Below are 24,593 nucleotides of genomic sequence, written 5' to 3'. Positions count from 1 at the left end.
CCCAGGGAAATCCTGGGAGCCTGGGGGACACACACACACACACACCCCTGGGTGTTGCCCTGGGATCCTCCTGCCCCCTGGGGCTCATTTTTGGGGTGAGCTCAGGGTGATCCTGGGTACCTGGAGGAAGCTCCTGGGGACCCTCTGGAGATCCTGGAGACCCCGAGAGAAGATTCTGGAGAACCCCAACGAATTCCTGGGCACCCTGGGGAGATCTTGGGGACCTCAGGGAGATCCTGGAGATCCCAGTGAGACCCCAGGGATCCCCAGGGAGTTCCTGGAGACCCCAGGCAAGATCCCAGGGACTCAGAGCAAGATCCTTTGGAGACCCTGGGAGAAGATCCTGAGGATCCCGTGGATCTCCAGGGAGCTCATGGAGCCCCCGAGGACCCCCCTGGAGTTCCCGGAGACCCCAGGTAAGATCTCAAGGACTCCTGGGGAAATCCTGAGGAGCTCAGGAAGATCCTGGAAAACCTGGGGGAGCTCCTGGGGATCCCCAGGCAAATCCTGGGGAGGCTCTGGAGCCCCTGGTGAGATCCCGAGGATTCCCAGGGAACTCCTGGAGATGCCGAGGTCAGAAATCCCAACAAGCCGACACGGAATTAAATGTAAATCTTTCATTTTATTTAACAAACACTATAATTTGAACTTTTGAAGAATGTGTACTGAGGGAAAGAAAAATAATTTTCTTTTTTTTCTTTTTTTTTTCGTTTCGTTTTTATGTTTTTTTGTCCTTTTTTTTTTTTTTTTCTCTCTCTTTACAAAACAAAGGGGGAAAAAAAAAAATAAAAACCAGGGAAAAAAAAAAAAAACAAACAAACGTATAGAAGGGAAAAAAAAAAAAAAAAACAACAAAACCCAAAACATATGTACAGGAAGAGCTGGCCAACTCCAACAGAAAGCACTAACACAAGCACGGTGTTTCCAAACAGTTGCTTGGCCCGGAAAGTTTAAAAGCAATTAAATTAGAATAAAAATATTAGGAAAAAACAAAGTGGACTCTAAAGCTACTGTGCAGCCAGGGCTGAGAGCACAGAACTTTGTACAGTAAAACTTGATTTTGGAGCTCTACCCAGGTTATTTTTTTTTTTGTTAAGGTTGTTTTAAATCCCCCTTTTTTTTTTTCCCCACCCCCACCCCTGTTTCAACCTGAAAACATATTGCTTACACACAACCAGGAAAAGAGAAGGAAAAGCAAAAGCCTGTGGCAAACAAGTGCGAGTTTCCCCCGTGGAAGTAAAACCGGGATGCTCCAGGAACGCTCCCTGCCGGACACCTGGGGAGAAAACGGGAGAATCCCTCCCTTTTTTCCCTTCAAATTCCAGGTCTGGAGGCAAAACGGAGCCGGGCAGGGAGGGTTGGGAGCTCAGGGCCCCCCCACCCCATGTGGGAGAGGGGGGGGAGTGGGAGAGGAGCCCCCAGAGCTGGGGGGGTGACCCCTCCGCGGTTGGGAGAAGTTTGGGATTTAGGGCAGCTCTGGGGGGACCTCGGGGGCTTTTCCCTCCAGGTGGGATTTTGGGGAGCGAGGGGGGAGCGCTGGGAATGCACCAACAGCCCCCCAACACCCCCCTCTCTGTGCCCTGCGTGCTGGGGGGGGATGGAGGGAGGATGGTTTGGGGTGCACAGGGCAAGGGGTGGAGGAAGGATGGAGGGTTTGGGGTGTCCAGGGCAAGGGATGAAGGAAGGATGGAGGGTTTGGAGTGCACAGGGGGGAAGGATGAAGGAAGGATGGAGGGTTTGGGGTGTCCAGAGGAGAGGGATGAAGGAAGCACAGAGGGTTTGGGGTGCACAGGGCAAGGGATGAAGGAAGGGTGGAGGGTTTGGGGTGCACAGGGCAAGAGATGGAGGGTTTGGGGTGCCCAGGGCAAGGGATGATGGGAGATTGCAGGGTTTGGGGTGCCCTGAGGGAAGGATAAAGGATGAAGGAAGGATGGAGGGTTTGGGGTGCCCAGAGCAAGGAATGAAGGGAGATTGCAGGGTTTGGGGTGCCCTGAGGGAAAGATGAAGGAAGCACTAAGGGTTTGGGATGCCCAGAGCAAGGGATGAAGGGAGGTTGGAGGTTTGGGGTGCCCAGGGGGGAAGGATGAAGGAAGGATGAAGCACAGAGGGTTTGGGGTGCCCAGGGCAAGGGCTGAAGGAAGGATGGAGGGTCTGGGGTCTGGCAATGCCCAGCAACACCAAAACCCCCTGCCCAGTGCTCAGGGGTCTCAGCTCAGCCTTGGGCACGGGGGCATCACCCCGTGGGCACAGCCCAGGGCCCTTCCCTGCCCATCCCGGTGGGAAAAGCCGGCGAGGCCCAGAGCGAAGCGGAGCTGGGAGGAGTCAGCGGACAAAGGTCACGACAGAAACTCTCTGAGACATCAAAGTCAAAAGGGTTGTGACGGGTCACAAACTCAAAAGCAACAACGTTTTGCCATCACGAGCACGGGAGCAGCTTTGGCTCTGGCACCAAAGTGGGGGACAGAGGAGTGGAAAGCCCGGAGCCCTCGGCCCTGCCCTCCCCCCGCCCGGCCGGGCCCGGGGCTCGAAGAAACCTGAATTGGAGTTACCGAGGTAGTTGGCTAAAAACTGAGATTCCCCCCCTGGCATTTTCTGGAAGGGCCCCCCCCGCCCCTGCTCCTGCTCAGTGCCACGTGTGCCCGGGGGTGGGGGTGGCCTGCAGGTCATGGGCACCATCCCTGGGGATGTGACTGCCCTGCAGGTCACTCCACTGTCCCCAGGGAGTGTGACAGTCCTGCAGGTCACTCCACTGTCCCTGGGGGTGTGACAGTTCTGCAGGTCACTGTCCCCACCCCAGGGAGTGTGACAGTCCTGCAGGTCACTGTCACCATCCCCAAGTCTGGGGGTGGCCTGCAGGTCATGGTCACCATCCCTGGGTGACTGTCCTGCAGGCCACTGTCCCCTCCCCTGGGTATGTGACTGCCCTGCAGGTCACTCCACTGTCCCCAGGGAGTGTGACAGTCCTGCAGGTCACTCCACTGTCCCCTGGGGGTGTGACAGTCCTGCAGGTCACTGAACCATCCCCAAGTCTGGGGGTGGCCTGCAGGTCACTGTCACCATCCCTGGGGGTGTGACTGCCCTGCAGGTCACTCAACCGTCCCCAGGGGTGTGGGGGTGTCCTGCAGGTCACTCCACTGTCCCCAGGGGTGTGACAGTCCTGCAGGTCACTCAACCGTCCCCAGGGGTGTGACTGGCCTGCAGGTCACTCAACCGTCCCCAGGGGTGTGGGGGTGTCCTGCAGGTCACTCCACTGTCCCCAGGGGTGTGGGGGTGTCCTGCAGGTCACTCCACTGTCCCCAGGGGTGTGGGGGTGCCCTGCAGGTCCCTGTCCCCACCCCCGGGGGCTGTGACTGCCCTCCAGAACCAACCTCAACGAAAAGGGAATGCGCAGCCCTTGTCAATCTTCAAAAACACCAAGTTATTGCACTTCAAAAATACAACAGATTTGTGGTTCCAGCCCCTCCCTCCCCTCCCTCCCTCCCTCCCGACATCCCCCCCCCATGGCTTCTGCTCAACTAAAACGAGTCACTACGCACAAATCTCTACGTTCCCCTTGGGATTAGGATCAAGATTCCAACCGTGTCTCTTTGCATGAGGTGCAGAGCTGCTGGAGCTCCTCTCTAAGAACAGTGCGCTTCCAACCCCGCCAGCTCAGCCCTGGCACCCCATGCCCCCTCCCTTCTCCCCACCCCTACAAACCCTCCCCTCTATCCTTGCTGGGTTATACAACCCCCCCCCTCACACACAAACCCTGCCCTCCCCCCTCCCCCTCCCTCCCCCAGCAAAACCTTTAGATTAATTAAGGAATGGTTATTTAACAAGAGGATCAAACTGCCCACGGCTTTGGAGATGCAGGGCTGGGTGTCCTGGAGGTGTGCAGGTGAACTCCCTTGATCCTGGCATCCAGGGGAGGGAGGATCCTGCCTGGCTTAAGACACTTTCCTTCCTTCAGGCTCCAGTTCAGGGTCAGGCTCTGAGTGGGGTCGTTTTCCAACCAAGAAGCAGCTCAAAATGGTTTGTTTGTGGTTTGTTTTTGTTTTTTTTTTTTTCTTTTTCGCGTTTTGTGGTTTTTTTTTTTTTTTTTTTTTTTTTTTTCTTTTTTGTTTTTCTCTCTCGTTTTAATGAATAATTCGGAATAGGAAAGTCAGAGGAGATGAGGGAGGGAGGGAGATGAGGTGGGAGAGGACGTTCTCCCCCTTTCCTCCAGTTTAATAAGCACCAGAGTATTCAAGTGTGTCCGTGGGGACGCGGAGCCACGTCAGCAGGCAGAGACTAAACCTTTCTCGTAAGAGCAGCGTCGTTTGGGTTGGGGTCCCTCGTCATCATCATCCTCTTCCTCGTCCTCCTCCTCCTCTTCCTCGGAGGATGAGCTGTCCAGTGTTAAATCCACGACATCCGCGGGGGCTTTGCCGTTCTCGCCGTTCCCGGCAGGGGGGGGAAGGAGCCCGTTCACATCCGAGGAGCCTGGAGAGGGTGAGGGGAGAGAGGAGGGAGTGAAAACCTGGGCAGGGGATGTTCCAACGCTCCTGGATGGTCAGTCTGGAGGAGGGAAGGCTCCAGGGAAACCTGAGAGTCCCTTCCAGGGCCTAAAGGGGCTCCAGGAGAGCTGGAGAGGGACTTGGGACAAGGGATGGAGGGACAGGACACAGGGAATGGCTTCCCACTGACAGAGGACAGGTGGGATATTGGGAAAGAATTATCCCACTGCCAGAGGGCAGGTGGGATATTGGGAAGGAATTCCTCCCTGGGAAGGTGGGGAGGCACTGAAATGGATTTCCCAGAGAAGCTGTGGCTGCTCCATCCCTGGAAGTGTCCAAGGCCAGGTTGGAGCAACCTGGGATAGTGGGAGGTGCCCCTGCCCACGGCAGGGGGTGGAACTGGATGAGCTTGAAAGTCCCTTTCAAGCCAAATCATTCCGGAATTCTGTGATTTCCTACAGGGATTTCAAGCCTTTATCCCCATGGGGACTCACCTAGAACTAAGATTGGGCACTGGGGGCTGCAGCTCCTCTCCTTCTCAGCTCGGATGGGACACCAGGAGCCGTCCACCAGGTACTCGATCTCATCCGCGTCTTCACATTCCGTCAGGATCTTGGACAGGAGCCTGCAGGGGAGACAGGAGGAGCTGTCACACCCCAGGCAACCAGCACAGTGTCTTCAGTGACCCTGCATCTTCTACCTTCACCAGCCCTACATTTCAAGGGAATGTGGTGTTGGCAGAAGGCCCCTGAGCTGGGAGCTCTTGGGAGTCGTGGAATTTATTCCCCATAAAACCAGCGCCGGTTCTGAGGGTGAAACCATCCCAGTCCTCCCTGACTGGGAGCACCCAAACCATCAAGCACCACCTTAATTAGGTGCAATTAAAGACAGTTTTGCCTCTTCACCCAGTTTCCCAGGTACTGCTTCCAGGCAGAGCCTGCTGTCCCATCCCAGGGACATTCCCGGGTACATTCCCAGGGACATTCCCACCGTGGCATTAGCAGAAGGTGAAATTTCCTGTCACACTGGGAAATCAGCAATCCAACATCCTGGTGTTTTATTTCCCAAATCTCCACAGTTGCCATCAAAACAACACATGGAGCCTCCCTGCAACAGGAAAACCCTGTTCAGGACTGAAAATGCACCTGGAGTGGATCCCTCGAGGTCAGGCCTTGCAGAGATCCAACTGGAACGAGGCCCTGAGCCCAGAGAAACAGGGGGCTTGATTTATTCCCTGTGTCCCACTGTTTGCCTGGGATGTTTATTTGGAACTGCAAGGCCTCATTCCTTCCTGGACTCGAGCATTTCCCTTCAAGGAGAAGGGAGAATTTGTAGCAAAAAACGTACAAGCTCAGGAGAAACTTTAGGCCCCACCACTGAGAGAGTTTTCAGCTTTGCTCAGCTCCTGCAGGAATTGTCTCCACGGACAATCCCATCATCCAGCAGAGCAACCACCGAGCTGCACTTCCCAAAAAGCTGCCAAGGCCCTGAGGATCCCAGACCCGACCAACCACCTCCCTCCTTGGGAGCCTCCGGCTCTTCCCTGACTCACAGTGCCAGGTTCCCTCAGCCACTTCCAGGGAATCTGAAACAACCTTCATCCAACAGAACCAGCACCAAAACTCATCCCTGAGCAGTGCAGAGCAGGGATTAAAGGCTGCTGAGCCTTCCCCTCTGACACCCTCCTCCTCCTCCTCACCCAGGACACGAGGGGCTTCCACAGCCCAACCCCTCCTACCCTCCCCTTGTTAGGGATCTCCAAGGAACTGGATTTTCCTGTTGGGGTTGGCCAGAGGACAAAGCAAACAGGTTATCTGTGCTGAGGCTGCTCCAGCCTCCAGACTGCCTGGAAAGCCACAGCTCCTGGATCAAACGAGGAGCCACAAACGCGGCGACGCTCCGAGAACCATCGGCCCGGCCCTGGGAACAGACTCGTGTGCCAGGGGAGCTGGATGCACCCCAAAAACCCCTCTAAACCCTCCCTACTTTTGAGTGACCTGCATCACAGGCCAATTCCACGAGCCATGAGGGTGGAGCTGGTTTTCCAGAAGGCAGGAACCACGTGTCTGGCTCCTGCAGTCCTGGGGGTGGCTCAGGGCTTGGCCAGCACCACGACAGTGCTGGTGGTCCCAGCCCACAAACGGGCTCCCAGAATTTTGGGGCAACAAAGCTGCTTCCAAACCCACCCCAAAAGTGCTGCACCAAAGGTCTGGTCCCTCCCAGCACATCCCACACCCCACAGGGACCTGGGGGGCCCTAAAGACTCCAAGGAAGGGATCAACCCCCACTGGGTGTCCCCAGAGGAACCAGGACTGGGAGGCTCAGGGAGTCCAGGTGGATGGGGAAAACCTCCAGCCTGGAAAACATAACCAAAGCAGTTTAATTCTGTCCCTCCACTGCATCTGAATCTCCTGCTTTTCCCCCCTGGAAAACACAGCAGGAGTTCCTATTGAGGGATCTTTCCCAGCCCTGTCACCAAGACACCCACAAGAGCCACAGGAATTGTACTGAACAGTCACACAGACAGAACAAACTCTTCCCAAAACTGCCTCTGTGCCTCAGTCTCAAGGGCAGGACGTTCTGGTTGATGGAGAAGGTCCCCAGACCAAATTTGCAGCGTGCCATGAACTGCCTGTGAGCTGCTGAGCACCTCACACCGAGGAAAACAAGATGTTTCCTGTCAAAAATCGTCTTCCTGGGTGTTTACGAAGGGATTTATTCCGTGCGAGGAGACATCCTGTCAACCGAGACGCCAGCCCGTGAGCGAGGCAGCAAATTCTCAATCCTCAAAATGCTTCAGTGCATTCCAAAAAAAAAAACAACCCAACCCAAGAATGGCAGAGAGAGATCTGGGTCTTGCTGTGACACTTCAGCGTGGATATTCTGCGCCAGCAGAATAAACTTTGGGGAGAGCTTTGAGGAGGAACCACTCGAGCGAAGACGCTCGGGGCGAACGAGGAGAGGAGAGGAGAGGAAGGGGCTGAGAGGGGTCCAAGCTCACCCATCGATGATGAGCTGGTCGTAGGGGGCAGGTTTGTCACACACAGGGCACATCCACGTGGGCTTCTTCTCGTTCATCTGCAGGTAGAAGACGGCGTCGAAGCACTGCAGGTGCGCGCAGGTCTCCGCCCGGCACGGCACCGACAGACGCATCTTCACCAGCTGTGGGACCAAGGGCACCGTGTCAGCCAGGGAACAGCCCAGGAATCCCCCAGTTCCCCTCTGAAGGAGAAGGATTTGGGAGTTTGTAATGCTGGTCCAGCAGGGGATTTGGGGTTTGGGGTGAAAACGGTCTAAATAGAGGAGTGGAGCCAGGCTGGGAGAGCTGGGGGGGTTCACCTGGAGAAGGGAAGGATCCAGGGAGACCTGAGAGCCCCTTCCAGGGCTTAAAGGGGCTCCAGGAGAGCTGGAGAGGGACTTGGGACAAAATATGGAGGGATAGGACAAGGAGGATGGCTTCCCACTGCCAGAGGGCAGGGTCAGATGGGATATCAGGAAGGAATTCTCCCCTGTGAGGGTGGCGAGGCTGTGAAAGGATTTTCCACCAAAACTGTGGCTGTCCCATCCCTGGGAGTGTCCAAGACCAAGTTGGAGCAACCTGGGCTGGTGGAAGGTGTCCCTGCCCATGGCAGGGGTGGCACTGGATGGGTTTTAAGGTCTCTTCCAACCCAAACCAGGCTGATCCCACGGGAACAGCCGGACTCACCGGACAGATGAGGGACACCCGGACACCCGTGGTGGCGATTTCACTGTCCGGGTCCAGGCGTAGCTTCTCCTTCACTGCAGGGAGAGCAGAGGGCACAACATTGAACAGCTGCAAATTCCAACCTTGGAAACAAAGTGCAGCACAGGAGGAGCAGCTCACCCACAGCCCTTGGCTGTGCACGAGGCCTTTTCCCTCCCAGGGAGGGAAGGAGTGGATGGATTCAGCTCCAGCTCTTGGCAAGACTTCAGGAGCAAAGTCAGTTTAGGCTTAGCTGGTCAGAAAGCAGGGATAAAGTCAAAATGAGAGTAAACACTCATTTTCCCATTATTTTCCCCACCAGGTAAACACTCTTAGCACTGCAGCTCTGCAGCTCCTACGCTGCCCAGGTCAGTCATTCCAGCAGAATGTTTCCCAGGAACACCAACAGAGCCAGAAATTCCCAGCTCAGAGCAAGGCAGCCATGGAAAAACCCATCCCAGCAGCCATCCAGGATATATTTGGGAAGGATCAGATGTTAGGAAAGGAGGGCTCCTTCCCCTGCTGCTGCATCCCAAAAGGAAAACCCAGAGGAGCTGCGGGGCAATCAAAGGGAGCAGCAGACAGGCAGGTCCCACAGGGGCAAGTTCCACACCAAGGGTGCCAAAAAAATATCAACAAAATGAGCTTGGAACTGCTCCCCAAGTCCTGAGGAGGAGCTGCTGCTCCCACTGCTGCCTGCAACGGCCTTTGACACTTCCATCACCATTTTCCTTTGGAGCAAGTCACCCATTTCTTTTGACCTTTTCAGATCATAACGAGATGTCTCCAGACAGGGAGGTTACATGCAGTCCTGCAACACCCAGCTCTAATTAGAGAGTGACTTCTCACATGTGAAATTCCCAGGAGATTACAAGATTTGGGGTTGTTTTCTTCCCATTAGGAGTTTAATTTTTTTATGAAGTTCTTTGTCAGAGCATCAATAACTCGGGAGACACGGGAAGGAGAAATGGGTGGGTTTTTTTTTTCTAGGATCTCCTGATCAGGTTTGAGGTGTTTTGGATGCACAGCCACGATCTCTGTTCTTAGAAAATGTTCCTGTACTAAACTCCACAGAGTTTTTTTATGCAAAGGAAGGTGAGTCAGCAATGAGATGCCACCAAAGCCAAAGGGCAGCCTGAGTGACAGGGAATCACTCACAGAACAGAGCAGAGCAATGAAAGCAAAGTTCTGGACGTCCAACAACTTCCAAGCAGCAAAACCCAAAGGGACAGGAATAAAGACAACATCCCTACTTGGTTAAAGTCACCAAATGGAACTGATCTCTGCCCTGAAGTTCCTGACTCAGTAAAACCGGAGGCACAGGCCTGTGGAAGAGGCAGGAGAGCTGCTTGGAGAACCTGTGCCTGCCACTCCCAGCTCCAGAGGCCATCCTGGGAGTGCTGGCTCTGAGGGAATGGCTCCCAGGGCTCAGCTGAAGCGTCGGGAGAACGAGAGGATCCTCTGAAGTTCAGGAGAACCTCAGAGCTCTCTGCAAGACTGCTCAGGTAAAAACTGAAAGGAAAAGGTATCAAACGTGGCAGCTGTGGCCAAGCAGGGGCAGGCACTGCAGTGCCCACTGCCAGCACCCCAGGGAATGGCCTGGAGTGCCAGGGGAGGGTTAGCTTGGGATCTTAGGAAAAGGTTCTTCCCCCAAAGGGTGCCCGGGTGCTGGAACAGGCTCCCCAGGGCACTGGGCACAGCACTCAAGGGGCATTTGGACGATTCTCTGGGGCACAGGGTGTGATTCTTGGGGATGGGCCTGTGCAGGGCTGAGGGTTGGACTGGATGATCCTTGGGGGTCCCTTCTAACCCAGCATATCCTGGGATTCTGTGAAGTTCCAGCCAGGACATCCCTCAGTGCTGGTGAGGCCACTCCTGGAGTGCTGTGTCCAGTTCTGGGCCCTCAGCTCAGGAAGGACATGGAGGGGCTGGAGCAGGTCCAGAGGAGAGCAACGAGGCTGGGGAAGGGACTGGAGCACAAGTGCTGGGAGGAGAGGCTGAGGGAGCTGGGGGGGCTCAGCCTGGAGAAGAGGAGGCTCAGGGGAGACCTCCTCACTCTCTGCAACTCCCTGACAGGAGGGGGGAGCCGGGGGGGGGTTGGTCTCCTCTCCCAGGAACCAGCAGTAGGACAAGAGGGCTGGGTCTGAAGCTGTGCCAGGGGAGGTTTAGGTTGGATATCAGGAAGAAATTCTTTCCAGAGAGGGCTCAGCCATTGGAATGGGCTGCCCAGGGAGGGGGTGGAGTTTAAGGTGAGACTGGATGTGGCATCAGTGCCACGGGCTGGGAACCACGGCGGGGTTGGATCAAGGGTTGGACTGGATGATCTCAGAGGTCTTTTCCAACCTGGCTGATTCTCTGATTCCATGATTCATGGAGCCAGAGGGACTCACCAAGTGCTTTGCAGAGCTCGGGGTGTTTGATCCCGATGGTTTTCAACCTCTGGAGCAGCTCTGCCGAGGTCATCTGTCGCACCAGGTACAGCCCCACCGAGTAGCTCTGAGGAGAGAGGGGAGGCAGAGGGTGACCAAGGCTGCCCTTCCACCCTGCCTGTGGAATTCTGGGCGATTCCCTTGGCACCCACCTTGCCATAGTTGCCCCAGGTCACCGTGATGCGGTTGGTGGCCGCCGACAGGTACATGAGGTGCGTGAGGTTGATGGGACGACAGGGCCTTTTGGGTTCCACTCCGGGTTTGTTGGATGGGTAGTAGCCCTGAGGCAAAAGGATTAAATGTATTTATTCACCTTTTACTCCTACACGGGGTCAGCTCCACTAAATTCCACTCAGTTCTCAAGGATGGGGGGGGAAAACACAGAGCTGAACGGTCAGAGCACGAAGCAGAAGAATTGAAGTTCTTTACAGAATTTCATTAACAATAAGGCTAAACCACCAGAAAATTAGCTTTAAACTGAGCAGGGGCATTTTTATAACTCTTGGCATTCATGGGGAAATCAATTCCCTCCCGAATCCCACAAATCCTTCCTGGATCCCACAAATCCTTACCGGCACGGAGCAGTAACTGTGGTTCACCTTCACGGCGATGTTGGGAGGGTACTGATCCTCCTGAGGAGAACTGGTGTCTGTGTAGCAGATTCTGGAAAGGAAATGGCACAATTCTGAACATCTCCATTGCCCCAAAAGGCCCTGCACATCCCCATCCCAAAATCCCACAGCAGAGCCAATCCATGGCAGTTGGGAGGGCACACGGGACACTTGTCCAGCCCCAACTCCAGCAGCACAGGCAGGAGGAGGTCAAAAAGCAGAGTTTAAGGTGTTTGAGACAGTTCTTTGTGCTCTTTACAGCTCCCTGTGAATTATCTTTGGAGCTACAAAATCCACATGGAAAACTGGCTGCCTTTTGCTGGAATGTTCCCTCCCTCCCCCGGCGTGAAGCCGCCCCTCTGGAATCCTTCCTGCATCCAGAGGATCTCCCAAGCTCTCCTGGGTTTTCAGAGTCTGGAAATCAACCCCCATGCCCAGACCTACCTTAGCACCACCTGAACTGATTTCACCCCGGGTTGCAACTCCCTGGGTAAAATTAAAGAAACGGAAAGTTCAGATTAATTATGTGAAAAAAAACCCCAAAAACCCTCAAACAAACACCCACCCAACCCAGCTGTCAATTTTACCAGACTCAAGAGCTTCACTCCCTCTTAATTTTTTAACATTCCTTTAAAAAAATGACTTCACGGACCTTTATTTAAATTGTACAATTCCCCCTGCAAATATCAGTGGTTCTGTAATTATTATAATTATTCTTTTTTTTTTTTTTTTTTGCTTAATGCACCAACCCACAGCTTTTAAAACCCTTCAGGTGAAAAGTCTCCATTTCCCTTCTGCTGATTCGTGTGAGAATTTATAAAAAAAAACTAGGTTTTAAGGTCAGGTTTACCTGCCAGTGTTCAAGACTGTCTGTGTTTTAATTATTCAGCTAAAGCTGTTCATGCAAACCAAGGGATTGAGTGTTATGGCACCTCTGAGAATATTGCAACCTTCAGCAGGGCCATTCCTGACAGGATCTGAAGAGGAATCAGGAAAGTCATGGATATACAGAACAAAGGGATTTTATGAGGGGGCAAAAAGGGGTGTAAAACATCCTCTAATTCCTGCACAAGACTCGAGGCTTTAGGGAAAAAAAATCCCTAAATTAGGCTTGATTTGCCCCTGAGAGTATTTCACGTTCCAGTTCGGGGTTTTAGGATAAATTTGGGGAACGGAAGGGATGAAACCTGGACAGAGAGAGGTGTGGGGACATCACCCACAGGCAGTGGGAGAAGTTGGACCCATGGGAGCATTTCAGACCCCCAGAAATATTGGGAGTTGTTCCTCAACAGGGACAGTTTTCCCCCCAAAAATCTGAATATGGGGAGAAAAAAGCCTCAAGAACCAGCAGTTTTTTTATCCCCCCCGAAAGAAAGAATCCCATGGTCTGTTATTCCCTTCCTGTGAAGTTTTCCAACAGCTTCCCCCTCCTGTTAACCCACAATAACCAGGATATTGGAGAAATTCCGCCTCCTGAACATAAATATCTGTTAAATACGTTTCTCTTTAGCACAAAGAGCAATCTTGGGAAGGTTTTATGCCTCATTTTGGGGAGGAATTCTTCTGCATCAAGGCCCAAGGGAGCAGGTCAGCCAAGAGGAAACCTCCCTGCCACCTCTGAGGAGCCTCATTGTTGGAATCCAAAGTTGCATCGGGACAGAGGTCAGGGAAAATCCCAATCCAAGCTGGTTTTCCTTTTTCCAAGCAGTTCCTATTCCATCCTTCCCAACTGAGGAAGCTTCTTTTCACATGCAAAACAAAGCTTTAAAGTCTGGCTTTTTCCCCCTTTTGAAAGGGGAAAAAACCCTGCAGATATTTGATATTCCCAGCACAAGCTCCGGGTCATCCAGGATTTATTCCCGTTTTTCCTGCCCCGTGGAAAAGGGAGATTGGAGGAGCCAAAGTCCAATTTAAAGGCTTGGAGGGGTAAATTTGGGCTTTCCATGGCCTCCAACAAATCCTGGCAGAGAACAAAAGCTTCCAAGAGGAGGGAAGGCTGAGGAATTACGGGAATTATCGGCCGTGTTTCCTTGGAATCTTGACACCCAAGGGGAAAATACCTGGAATTTCGGATCAGCTCCACTTGTCTCGGGGTTAATGCAAAAATACACGGACTTTCCTGAAGCTTCTCGTTGTTCTGGGGGACTGGGGAGGAGAAAAAAAAGCAGATTGAGCATCGACCTGGAAGCAGCAGCTGGAAGCACAAGGGGATTTTTGGAGGTTCTCTTCAATCCCAGGCCTTGTTTTCTCCCACAGAACTCCCAGGTTTTGGTAATTCTGATTTTTTGCTCTCCTGGTTGGTTTTAACAGCACAGGATTTAGGAGCTGATTTTTCTGGGGTTTTTTTTAGTGTTTTATTAGTATTATTAGTTATTTATTATTATTATTATGTTATTAGTATGATTTACTATTTTTATTATATAATATATAATATATATTATATATACACTATATATCATATATATAACATATATAATATATATTAAAAATACTAAAAAAACCCTAAATAATAAAAAATATATATTTTCAATACATATTTTTATTATACAATATATATTATAGTATATATATACACACTATATTATATATATATATACTAAAAATACTAAAAAATAAAAATATTTTTAATATATATTTTTATTATACATAATATATATTATATATAATTTAATATATATAATATAAAATATATAATATATATACTAAAAATACTAAAAAACCCCTAAATAATAAAGATATTTTTAATATATATTTTTATTATATAATATATATAATATTATATATATACAGTATAAATTATATATAATATATATACTAAAAATACTAAAAAATAAAAATATAATTTAACATACACTTTTATTATATATAATATAAATAATATATAATGTAATATATATTATATAAAATATATAATATATATTTTATATAATATTTAAAATAGATATTTTATATAATGTATTATATAAAATATATAATATATAATTACATACTATATATATTTTATATTATATATAATAGAATTATATATATTATATATATTATACATATACATGTATATACATATATACATATATATTATACATATATAATATATAAATATAATATGTATAATATATAAAATATATAACATATAAATACATTAATGTAAACATATTAATATTATATATAATATAATATAATACATTTTATATATTATATAATAAGAAATATATATATTAAAAATATTTTTTTATTATTTAGGGAGTTTTTTAGTATTTTTTTCCCTTCAAATAATCAAGGAGCCACCAAATCCTCTGTTCAGCCCATCAGTGAGACCAGACCTCCAAAAAACCCAAGAGATAAAACCATGGAAAAGCAGCAGGAAGGTTCTGGAAAAGAAAAAACCCACCCCAGCAACCAAAAGCTCAGCTCTGAGAACACCAAAACCAGCAGGAAAACCAGAGAAACCCCGACTTGGGCCAGAAGGTCCCTTGGAGAGATGTTTGCCCAGCCCCCAGCACTGACTGTGGCCTTTCAGCTCTCAAGAATCAGCAGATGAAACCCATTTAAAGGGATGAAAACGAAGCCTGAGAGCTCAAAAAGGTGAAATTCAAACCTGCTTTATTTTGAGTCCCTGTTTTCAGAGCTGAGCTGGTGAAAGTCAGGGCAGGAACACCAAGAGGAAGTGCTAAAACAGCTTTTTTTTTTGAACATTGGGGTGTTTTTCCTTTGCATCACCTCGACTGCCAAGTTTATTCCGGGATTTGAGGAGCAGGAAGGGGAATTTTCCATGGATAAGAGAAAAATGAAGGATAAACCCTCGGATCTTGGAAGGCCTGGTGACAACCCAAGTCACTCCAGGTGCCTCCTTTTGGTAATTCAGCTTTAAATCCATTAAAAATAGTAATAATGAAGATACCCCCGTGAAATTTGTGTAGAATTCCAGTCTCCACCCAAATCTCTCTTGCCCAAAATGAACCAGCACAAGTCAAAGCCTTTCAGGAGTTATTTTTGGAAAGGGATGAATGACAAGAACAATAACAAAAAGTGATTTTTAATGTCGTTATAAACAGTGTCCCACGAAGACAAAGCAAACCTGATTAGGAGAATTATAAGCTTCATGAATTCTAAGTTCTTTTTTTATTTTGCATTTTTATCAGCTCTCCCTTTATTAAAAAAAAAATAAGAATATAAAAGACATATAATCCACACACTATAAAAATATAAAGGCACAACTGGCACAAAGAGGATAAAAAACCAGTCATGTTTCTGAGTTAATAATTCTGCTGTGGGTATGAAGGGAGAGAAATGAGCAGCAGCAGCAAAGTTTCCCTGTTTTCCTTCTTTTTTACTGTGGGAGATCCTTCTCCAGGCAGGAATTGAGGAGTCCTGCTCATGGAAAAGTGCTGGAGAGGGACACAAAGCACTTACCTGGGCAAAAAAAAACAGCTGAAGGGAGAAGAAAAATCAAAGATACACCCTGGGGATGCATCTTGTTGGCAGCAGAAATCAGAACTGGGGGCTTTGGAGAAAAGGGCAAGAGAACATTCCCTGAAAAACCAGGAGAAAAACCTCTGGGATGGACCCAGGTGAGGTCCCAACTTGCCTTTAAAATGGAGAAGGAGCCCAAAATTCGGAAGGTCCCTTCTCAGGGAACTTAATCAGGTGTTCACCTCTCACTCAGCAGTTTTTTAAAGCTAAATGTTGGAAAATAACGGAATTTTCTCCTTTTTTTTCCAGGCCAGAGGCCTCTGGACACAACTCAGCTCCTGTTGGCTCTTGGGATCAACTTCATTTAAGAATTGCCCAAAGCAGGAGCTCAAGTTTTTAGCAAATCCTCCCAAAACTTCCAGAATCCAAGAAAACACTTGGCAAACCTCATCCTGGACTTTCTGGGATTGCAGTGGATTCCCACTTTGGGAGGCCAAGCTCCCCTGCAGCTCTTCCAGCAGGAGGACCCCAAAATCAGACCCCAAAATAAGGCCTGATTTCAGGGGTTTGGGGGTTTTCCTGCAGCAAAGCTTGGTTTTCAAACTTAATATCCCACATTATTATATTCCCAGGGAAGAGAGGTCATGTTGGCATCACCTTTGGAGATTCCAAAGGCAAAGTCCAGCTTTGGAGAGAGGCTGGAGCAGTTTTAGTGCTCCCACAGGAGAGAAGAGCTGTTCAATCCAAGGGAAAATCCAACAAATCCCAGCAGGACCCTCCGGACAACGCGGCCTTGCTGCACTCCCAAGGTCGGTTGTGCCTCCAGAAGGCTCTTTATCTACAGAATCCCAGGATTATTTGGGTTGGAAAAGTCCTCCAAGGTCATCAAATCCAACTTTTGACCCGGCCCTGCCCTGTCCCCCAGCCCGGAGCACTGAGGGCCACGGCCAGTCCTTCCTCGGCCACCACCGAGGTGGGGACTTCACGGCAAATATTTGGGATAAAAACCCTTGAGAATTCCTATATTCACACTGTTTCACCCCAAAAGGTGCCAGAGGATAAGTAAAGAGCTCAGCAAAGAGCTGAGGCACCACAAATATTCCCCTGAACTCCTTAAAACCCAGCCCAGGTCTCAGCGCTCGATCCCTCTCCGAGGTGTCGGATCAGGAGTCATTTGAAGCATCATCTCCCCGAGGGAATCTCAAGATTTCCCTCAATTAGAACAATCCTTTCATGTTTCATCCTCAGACCAAAGCAGGGAGTGCTCATGGCCATAATTTAGGTGTTAAACTCAAACCTTACATGGGGTGTCCCCCCCAAAAAAGTGGGATATCGGCTGCTCCACAACGGAGCCGACGGATCTGCTTTGAGCTGGAGCACCTTTCTCTCCAAGAATAACAGTAACTGGAGAGTCCTTCAGGGAATCTGCTTCCCTGCAGCCCAAATGAGGCATCACCTCTGATCCCAAAGCAATCATCTCCAAGAGGCAGGAGAGCCTGTTCATTAAGGAAGGAACACGTAAATGAAGCTTCTCCCACTCCCGCCACGGAGCTTCAAATATCCCTGTTGGAGCCCAGGGAAAAGCCCCAGGAGCAGGGGGGTTCTAAATGGAGCTGGGATTTTCCAGCTCCATCAGGAGTAGGGTAGGAGCTCAGGCTTGGTCCAGGCACAGGATGGGAAATCTGGGCAACAAACCACAAAGCGGTTTCATTTTTCCACGTGGAAAAACACTTGGTGGAAAAACACTCGGAGTGTTTTATCACAGACTCATGGAATACCCTCAGCTGGAAAGGACCCCCAAGGATCATTTATTCCAGCTCCTGGCCTTGCACAGGACACCCCAACAATGCCACCCCTTAATGGGATGTTATTCCAGCTCCAGCTGCTCCAAGGGAGCAAAGGGAACACCGGGAGACACCGAGGGTCGAGACAACCCCGGGCTGGGGAGACACAAATGTACCTTCATTCCCATCACTGTTGCAGAAGGAATTAGTGTTGCAGAAGGAATTAACAGTTGCAGAAGGAATTAGAAAGTTGCAGAAGGAATTAAGACTTGCAGAAGGAACTAGAAAGTTGCAAAAGGAATTAGAAAGTTGCAAAAGGAATTAGAAAGTTGCAGGTCACCAGGTTGGGAAAATCAAACCAGTTGTTTGATGTTGTTGGTTGTGCCCGGACTGGGACAATGAAACCTCCCACCCAGCTCCACAGAAACCATTCCAGCCCCATGGAAAATGAGCCAAATCTGCTCCAGGGAAGGAGGTGCTGACCCTGGGGAGGTGTCACCTTCCGGGGGGGAGACACTTCATTTAATGAGCCCTCGCTCCTGAGGAGATTTAATGTCAATTTTTAACAAAACCTGTTTGTCCCAGGAAACCATCCAGGCTCTTCTCCTGCCTCTGGATGCTCTTCCACCCTCTTGGAAATCCGTTTTCCTTCAAAATCCTCCCCTGGCATTACCAACACACTGCACATTTAAGGCTGAACAAACCCATTCCCCAAACATTTATAAGGTTTTAGCTTTCCACTGTCACCCCTGAGCTGTTTTGATGTATTTAACACCTCCAAAACCAGTGTCAAACGTGACTAATTAGCCCTTTTTCTTTTTCTTCCTGCACAATCATATCTTTATCTGTCTTTTTTTTTTCCCCTCCAAGCCACAACATTTTTTTTTTCCAAGTTCTCAGATGGTTTAGTTGTGAAGTCTGACATTACCCCTGGATTTATGAGGCTCAGCAGAACACAACTTCTCCCCTCCACACGCTGAATTCGCTACCAGAACGTTCTCTTTAACATCCCTGACAACACCCTTTGTTTCTCCAAACCAAAAATCATGTAAAAATCAGTCTCCAAGCCCCAGGGGGGAAAAAGGCACTTCTTCCAGTTTTCCCTCAAAAATTCACAGCACCACATACAAATAAGCATGGAAAGCACAAAAAATAAAGCAAAAAATACAGTTTGATGTGTTGCCACCCTCTTTCATCCACAGGATGCTTCAGGTCAGGTATTTTAAGTGCTGAAAAGTGGTATTAGGCTTTAAAGTTTAAGTATGAGGGGGAGAAGGGGGAGAAGGGGAAGAGGAAAAGTGGGAGGGGGGAAGAGGAAAAGGGGGAGAGGGGGAAGAGAAAAAGGGAGAGAAGGGGAAGAGGAAAAGGGGAGAAGGGGAAGAGGAAAAGGGGGATGGGGAGAGAGAGGGAGGGAGAAAGGGAAGAGGAAAAGGGGGAGAAAGGGAAGAGGAAAAAGGGGGAGAAGGGGAAGAGAAAAAGGGAGAGAGGGGGAAAAGGAAAAGGGGAGAAGGGGAAGAGGAAAAGGGGGAGAGGAAAAGAGGGAGAGGGAAAGAGGGAGAGGGAAAGAGGGAGAGGGAAAGAGGGAGAGGGAAAGAGGAAAAGAGGGAGAGGGAAAGAAGAAAAGGGAGAGAGGGGGAAGAGGAAAAGGGGGAAGGGGAAGAGGAAAAGGGGGAGAAAGGGAAGAGGAAAAAGGGGGAGAGGGGGCAAGAAAGGGCAAGAGAGGGGGGCAAGAGAGGGGGGGCAGGAAGGAAGGGCAGGAAGGGGTCCCCACCACCACATCCATCAGCTTCTCCTGCCTCCCAACCTCCCAGAGCCTCAAAACCACCTTCCCAGCACTCTGACCAGTCCTCCCCATCCCTCCCCAGACTCACCCAGCTCCGTGGGCTTCAGCAGCTCGTCCAGGGTGGTGTAGAAAGGGAGCTTGACCAGGCGAACCTCGGGCTTGGCAACTTTGGGAGGCAACCTCCCGAGTCCGTTCAGGTATTTGCCGTAGAGGGCGGGGTAGTCGATGTTGGGGGTGGGCAGAGTCCGAGCCACGGCGCTGCCGCGGTCGTAGGACGAGTGTAAGGGCAGGGCCTCGGCCCGGGGCTGCGGCTGCTGCTGCTGCTGCTGCGGGGGCGGCGGCGGAGCCACTTCCGAGCTCTTCTTGCTGTAACGAGTCTCGTAGAGCTCCTTGATTTTCTTGAACACCTCAGGGCTGCAGTCAAACTGGACCAGCTGCAAAGCTCGGGTCACTAGTTCGTGTTTAAGTCCGCTTTTACTCCTGCCAACAAAACCCAGCAACATCTGAAGATCTGAGACCCGGAAACTCATCACCATGTTCTGGGGGATAAAAAATTGGAGAGGGTCTTATAGTTATGAGAGGCAAAGGTTGTCGGTTCTTGATTTATTCATTAGAAGGCAAGTAGTAAAAAGTTCCACCCCCAGAGTTGTGCAAACTCGGTGTTGGTGCTTGGTTTGCTTCCCCTTTTCTTAAGGGTTTGAACGACACAGAGATGGGTGATTGAAATGGTGTAATTAGGAAAATTAGAGAAACACCAGGATAGGCAACAAATTGCACAGAAATCACTGATAAAAAACTACCAGGATAGGCAAGAAATTGCACGAAAATCACTGATAGACAAACACCAGGATAGGGATCAAATTGCACAGAAATCACTTTGATAGGAAAACACCAGGATAGGCATCAAATTACACAAAAATCACTGATAGAAAAACACCAGGACAGGCACCAAATTACACTAAAATCCCTGATAGACAAACACCAGGACAGGCACCAAATTACATAAAAATTACTGATGGAAAACCACGAGGATAGGCACCAAATTACACAGAAATCCCTGACAGACAAACACCAGGATAGGGATCAAATTACACAAAAATCACTTTGATAGGAAAACACCAGGATAGGCATCGAATTGCACAGAAATCCCTGTGATAGAAATACACCAGGATAGGCACCAAATTACACAAAAATCACTTCAATAAAAAACACCAGGATAGGCACCAAATTACACAAAAATCACTCTGATAAAAAACCACCAGGATAGGCATCAAATTACACAAAAACCCCTGACAGAAAAACATCAGGATAGGCACCAAATTACACAGAAATCCCTAATAGAAAAACACCAGGATAGCACCAAACTACACAAAAATCACTTCAATAAAAACCACCAGGACAGGCACCAAATTACACAGAAATTCCTGAGAGAAAAACACCAGGATAGGCACCAAATTACACAAAAATTCCAGACAGACAAACACAAGGATAGGCACCAAATTACACAAAAATCACTCTGATAAAAACCCACCAGGATAGGCATCAAATTACACAGAAATCCCTGACAAACAAACACCAGCAAAGGGATCAAATGACACAAAAATCACTTAGAGAGTTGCTCCAAGGGAGCATCCTGGAGACAGGTCAGCTGGAAGCAGAAATGCCCACCAAGGCCTCAAGCAGCAGGTCCCACGTGCAGAAGAGCACAGGAACTCCTTCAGCACACAGGCTCGAGGCACCCAAACCTCCCAGGAAGAGAATTCCCTCCCTCCTCTGGGAAGAGAATCCCAGGGAAAATTTCCTCCCCACTGGTGTTGGCGTAAGGCAGAGGAAGGGAATCAGTGGGAGCTGGGGGCAGGTGAGGCTCAGGAGAACCAGGGTCACCAGTGGATTTCAGGAATGGGCAAAAAACCCCCTCCAGAATCCCTCCTCCATGCCCAGGATCTTTGGGAACATCCCCTTTTTTAGAGGATGGAAGGATATTAAGATGATATTGGCCTGGAGAGGTTGGATCCATGGGCTGATTCCAAGGGGATGAGGTTCAACCAGGCCAAGGGCCGGGTCCTGCCCTTTGGCCACAACAACCCCCGGCAGCTCCAGGCTGGGACAGAGTGGCTGGAGAGCAGCCAGGCAGGAAGGGAGCTGGGAGTGGGGATGGACAGGGAGCTGAACAGGAGCCAGAGTGTGCCCAGGGGGGCAAGAAGGCCAATGGATCCTGGCCTGGATCAGGAACAGGGTGGCCAACAGGGCCAAGGAAGTGATTCTTGCCCTGGACTCAGCACTGGTGAGGCCACCCCTGGAGTGCTGTGTCCAGCTCTGGGCCCTCAGCTCAGGAAGGACATGGAGGGGCTGGAGCAGGTCCAGAGGAGAGCAACGAGGCTGGGGAAGGGACTGGAGCACAATTCCCATGAGGAGAGGCTGAGGGAGCTGGGGGGGCTCAGCCTGGAGAAGAGGAGGCTCAGGGGAGACCTCCTCACTCTCTGCAACTCCCTGACAGGAGGGGGGAGCCGGGGGGGGTTGGTCTCTTTTCCCAGGCAACCATCAGCAAGACAAGAGGGCTGGGTCTGAAGCTGTGCCAGGGGAGGGTTAGGTTGGATATCAGGGAGAATTTCTTCCCAGAGAGGGTGCTCAGCCATTGGAATGGGCTGCCCAGGGAAGGGGTGGATTCTCCATCCCTGGAGGTGTTTAAGAAGAGACTGGATGTGGCATCAGTGCCCTGGGCTGGGAACCACAGCGGGGTTGGATCAAGGGTTGGATTGATGATCTCAGAGGTCCCTTCCAACCCAGCTGATTCTGGGATTCAAGAGAGCAGTGTGTTCCCAGAGAACATCTCCAAGCCCCACGTGGGTGCTGTGCCAAGCACTCCGTGATCCCAGCCAGGAGCTGCCTTGGTGGCTCCCTGGAATTCTCAATTCCGGCATCAGATAAGCGAGAAAACCCAGCCCAGCCTCCCAAAATTCCCTCTCTCTGTGGGAATTCAGCCCTGGAAGCATCAGCAGATTTAAAGGCCAGGCTGTGCCACACTTCCCATCAGGTTAAAAACCAAGTTATTCCTGTTAATTATTCCATGGTTACAGCTTGGCCAGGTTGGTGTTGCAGTTCCCTGGAAACCAAACAGCCTTAAAATTGCCAAAAAAAAAAAAAAAAAAGAGCTTATAAAGTACATGGGTTTGAAAATTTAAAATTAAATATTCACCCCATGTCCTTCCTGGTTTGTGGGAAATATGGGATTTCAAGAAGAAATCCCAGTTAAAAACCAATCCAGCAGCAAAGATCCAGCAAGTCTCTCTTCCCCAACCTCCACCCCGCTCTTGGATTCAACAATAATTAAATAAAAAAAAGGATAAAAGTCAGATTTCTGTGGAATTTACAGTAGTCTTATAATTTCCTGGAATAAAACAGCTACAGATTATTTATTTTTTTTTTTTAATTGAGAAAGCTACAGCTGATTCCAGAGATATTTAACAGCCACTTTTGGATGTGTGGGAATTAAGACTGGGGAGAAAAATGCCATTTGATTTTCTCCTTTTTCATTAAATGTGTCATTTCATCTGCAAAGCCCAAAGCTGGAGTTAAAATTTCTGGGAGTCGTGATGTGTCCCAAAATATCTCGGATGAGGGGGGAAAAAAAAAAGGTAACTAAAGAGGAGAGAAAAGGGGTTTAACTGCCAGAAAATGAGGATTCCAGAGCTCTGGATTGGTGGGGCTGCTCCACCAGATCCCACCTGGGAAATCCCAGAGAAATCCAGGGGTGACTTCCCAGGGAATTCTTCCCAAGGAATTCTTCCAGGGGTGACTTCCCAGGGAATTCTTCCTAAGGAATTCTCCTCAAGGAACACTTACAGGGGTGACTTCCCAAGGAATTCTTCCCAAGGAACGATTCCAGGGATGACTTCCCAGGGAATTCTTCCCAAGGAATTCTCCCCAAGGAATTCTCCTCAAGGAACACTTACAGGGGTGACTTCCCAAGGAATTCTTCCCAAGGAATGCTTCCAGGGATGACTTCCCAGGGATTTCTTCCCAAGGAATTCTTCCCAAGGAACGATTCCAGGGGTGACTTCCCAGGGAATTCTTCCCAAGGAACACTTCCAGGGGTGACTTCCCAGGGAATTCTTCCCAAGGAATTCTCCCCAAGGAACGATTCCAGGGGACACATCCCAGGGAATGCTTCCAGGGGTGACTTCCTAGGGAATTCTTCCCAAGGAATGTTTCCAGGGGACACATCCCAGGGAATGCTTCCAGGGGTGACTTCCTAGGGAATTCTTCCCAGGGAATTCTTCCCAAGGAACACTTCCAGAAGAGACTTCCTAGGGAATTCTTCCCAAGGAATTCTCCCCAAGGAATGCTTCCAGGGGTGACTTCCCAGGGAATTCTTCCCAAGGAAATCTTCCCAAGGAATGCTTCCAGGGATGACTTCCCAGGGAATTCTTCCCAAGGACACTTCCAGGGATGACTTCCTAGGGAATTCTTCCCAAGGAACTCTTCCCAAGCAGCGCTTCCAGGGGTGACTTCCCAGGGAATTCTTCCCAAGGAACACTACCAGGGATCACTTCCCAGGGAACTCTCCCCAAGGAATGCTTCCAGGGGACACTTTCCAGGGAATTCTTCCCAGGGGACACTCCCCAGCCGCTCCTTCAGCACCGGCTGTCCCGGGATGCTGCGGGGAGGCACCGGCCGGTCCCGGGCGCTGCCCCCCCAGCCCCGCACCCCCGGCGGGACACGGGGAACCTCCGGCTCCCTTAGCAGTGCCCGAGCGCCGGGATCCCGAGGGAAAACAGGGATCCCGAGGGATAACCCGCTCCCTTCCCGCGGCATTCAAGAGGCGGCACGAGCCGCCTTGGGAACAGAACACGAGCGCCGGCAGGAATTGGCTTCACCCCCTCACGGAGGGCCCTCAGGGCCGCCCCGCACCGGGCACCGACCGGGGGGCGCGGGGGCAGCACCTGCGCTAATTAATCCCGCGAATTAACAGCCGGCGAGGTCAGCCCAGCCCTGCAGGGATTGCCGGCGGCGCCGCGGGTCGCCCCAGCCCCGTAAAAGCCCGTGAGGTCCGGCGGGGGCCGCGGCCCTGCGGCCGGGGCGGGGCAGCCCCCTGAGGGGGAGGGGGGGGGGGGAGAAAGCGGCGGGGGCGGTGCCGGGGGGGCGCCTCGCTCGGCGGTTCGCGGCGCTGCTCCGCCGCGGCCTCGCCCCCGCCGGGGTCCTGCCAGTGGCGCGCGGGGGATCCCGCGGGCGGGGCGGCGGCGCCGCTTCCCCTCACCTTCGCCTCCACCAGCTCCGCCGCCATCTTGGGCCTCCAGCGTCCACCGCGCCGGGCGCCGCCGCCGCCGCCGGGTCACGTGACCCGCCCCGAGGGGGCGGGGCCGCGCCGGAGGGG

At 50.6% G+C, this 24,593-nt stretch overlaps 2 protein-coding genes across 2 annotated transcripts; both read right to left on the bottom strand.

Annotated features, from left to right (window-relative positions):
- Positions 1–834: 834 nt before the first annotated feature.
- On the bottom strand, positions 835–2,667 carry LOC120324850 (proline-rich receptor-like protein kinase PERK2). The gene is made up of 4 exons (XM_039389424.1): positions 2,550–2,667; positions 1,991–2,197; positions 1,736–1,901; positions 835–1,641 (listed from the first exon to the last, which is right to left on the bottom strand). Exons 1-4 carry the CDS (start codon positions 2,665–2,667, stop codon positions 1,104–1,106), a joined length of 1,029 nt encoding a protein of 342 aa, XP_039245358.1. The 3' UTR covers positions 835–1,103.
- A 1,477-nt stretch (positions 2,668–4,144) lies between these two features.
- On the bottom strand, positions 4,145–24,573 carry PIAS4 (protein inhibitor of activated STAT 4). Its single transcript, XM_027717096.2, has 11 exons — positions 24,477–24,573; positions 19,308–19,758; positions 13,303–13,387; positions 11,687–11,728; positions 11,204–11,294; positions 10,784–10,912; positions 10,593–10,698; positions 8,185–8,258; positions 7,480–7,640; positions 4,973–5,103; positions 4,145–4,464 (listed from the first exon to the last, which is right to left on the bottom strand). The coding sequence occupies exons 1-11, from the start codon at positions 24,501–24,503 to the stop codon at positions 4,259–4,261; spliced, it is 1,503 nt and encodes a 500-aa protein (XP_027572897.1). The 5' UTR covers positions 24,504–24,573; the 3' UTR covers positions 4,145–4,258.
- Positions 24,574–24,593: the final 20 nt, after the last annotated feature.

The sequence above is a fragment of the Pipra filicauda genome, unplaced genomic scaffold (assembly GCF_003945595.2).
Source record: "Pipra filicauda isolate LSUMZ 115617 unplaced genomic scaffold, ASM394559v2 scaffold729_size357988_pilon, whole genome shotgun sequence".
Lineage (NCBI taxonomy): Eukaryota > Metazoa > Chordata > Aves > Passeriformes > Pipridae > Pipra > Pipra filicauda.
This window is presented reverse-complemented; position numbering and strand designations above follow the sequence as displayed.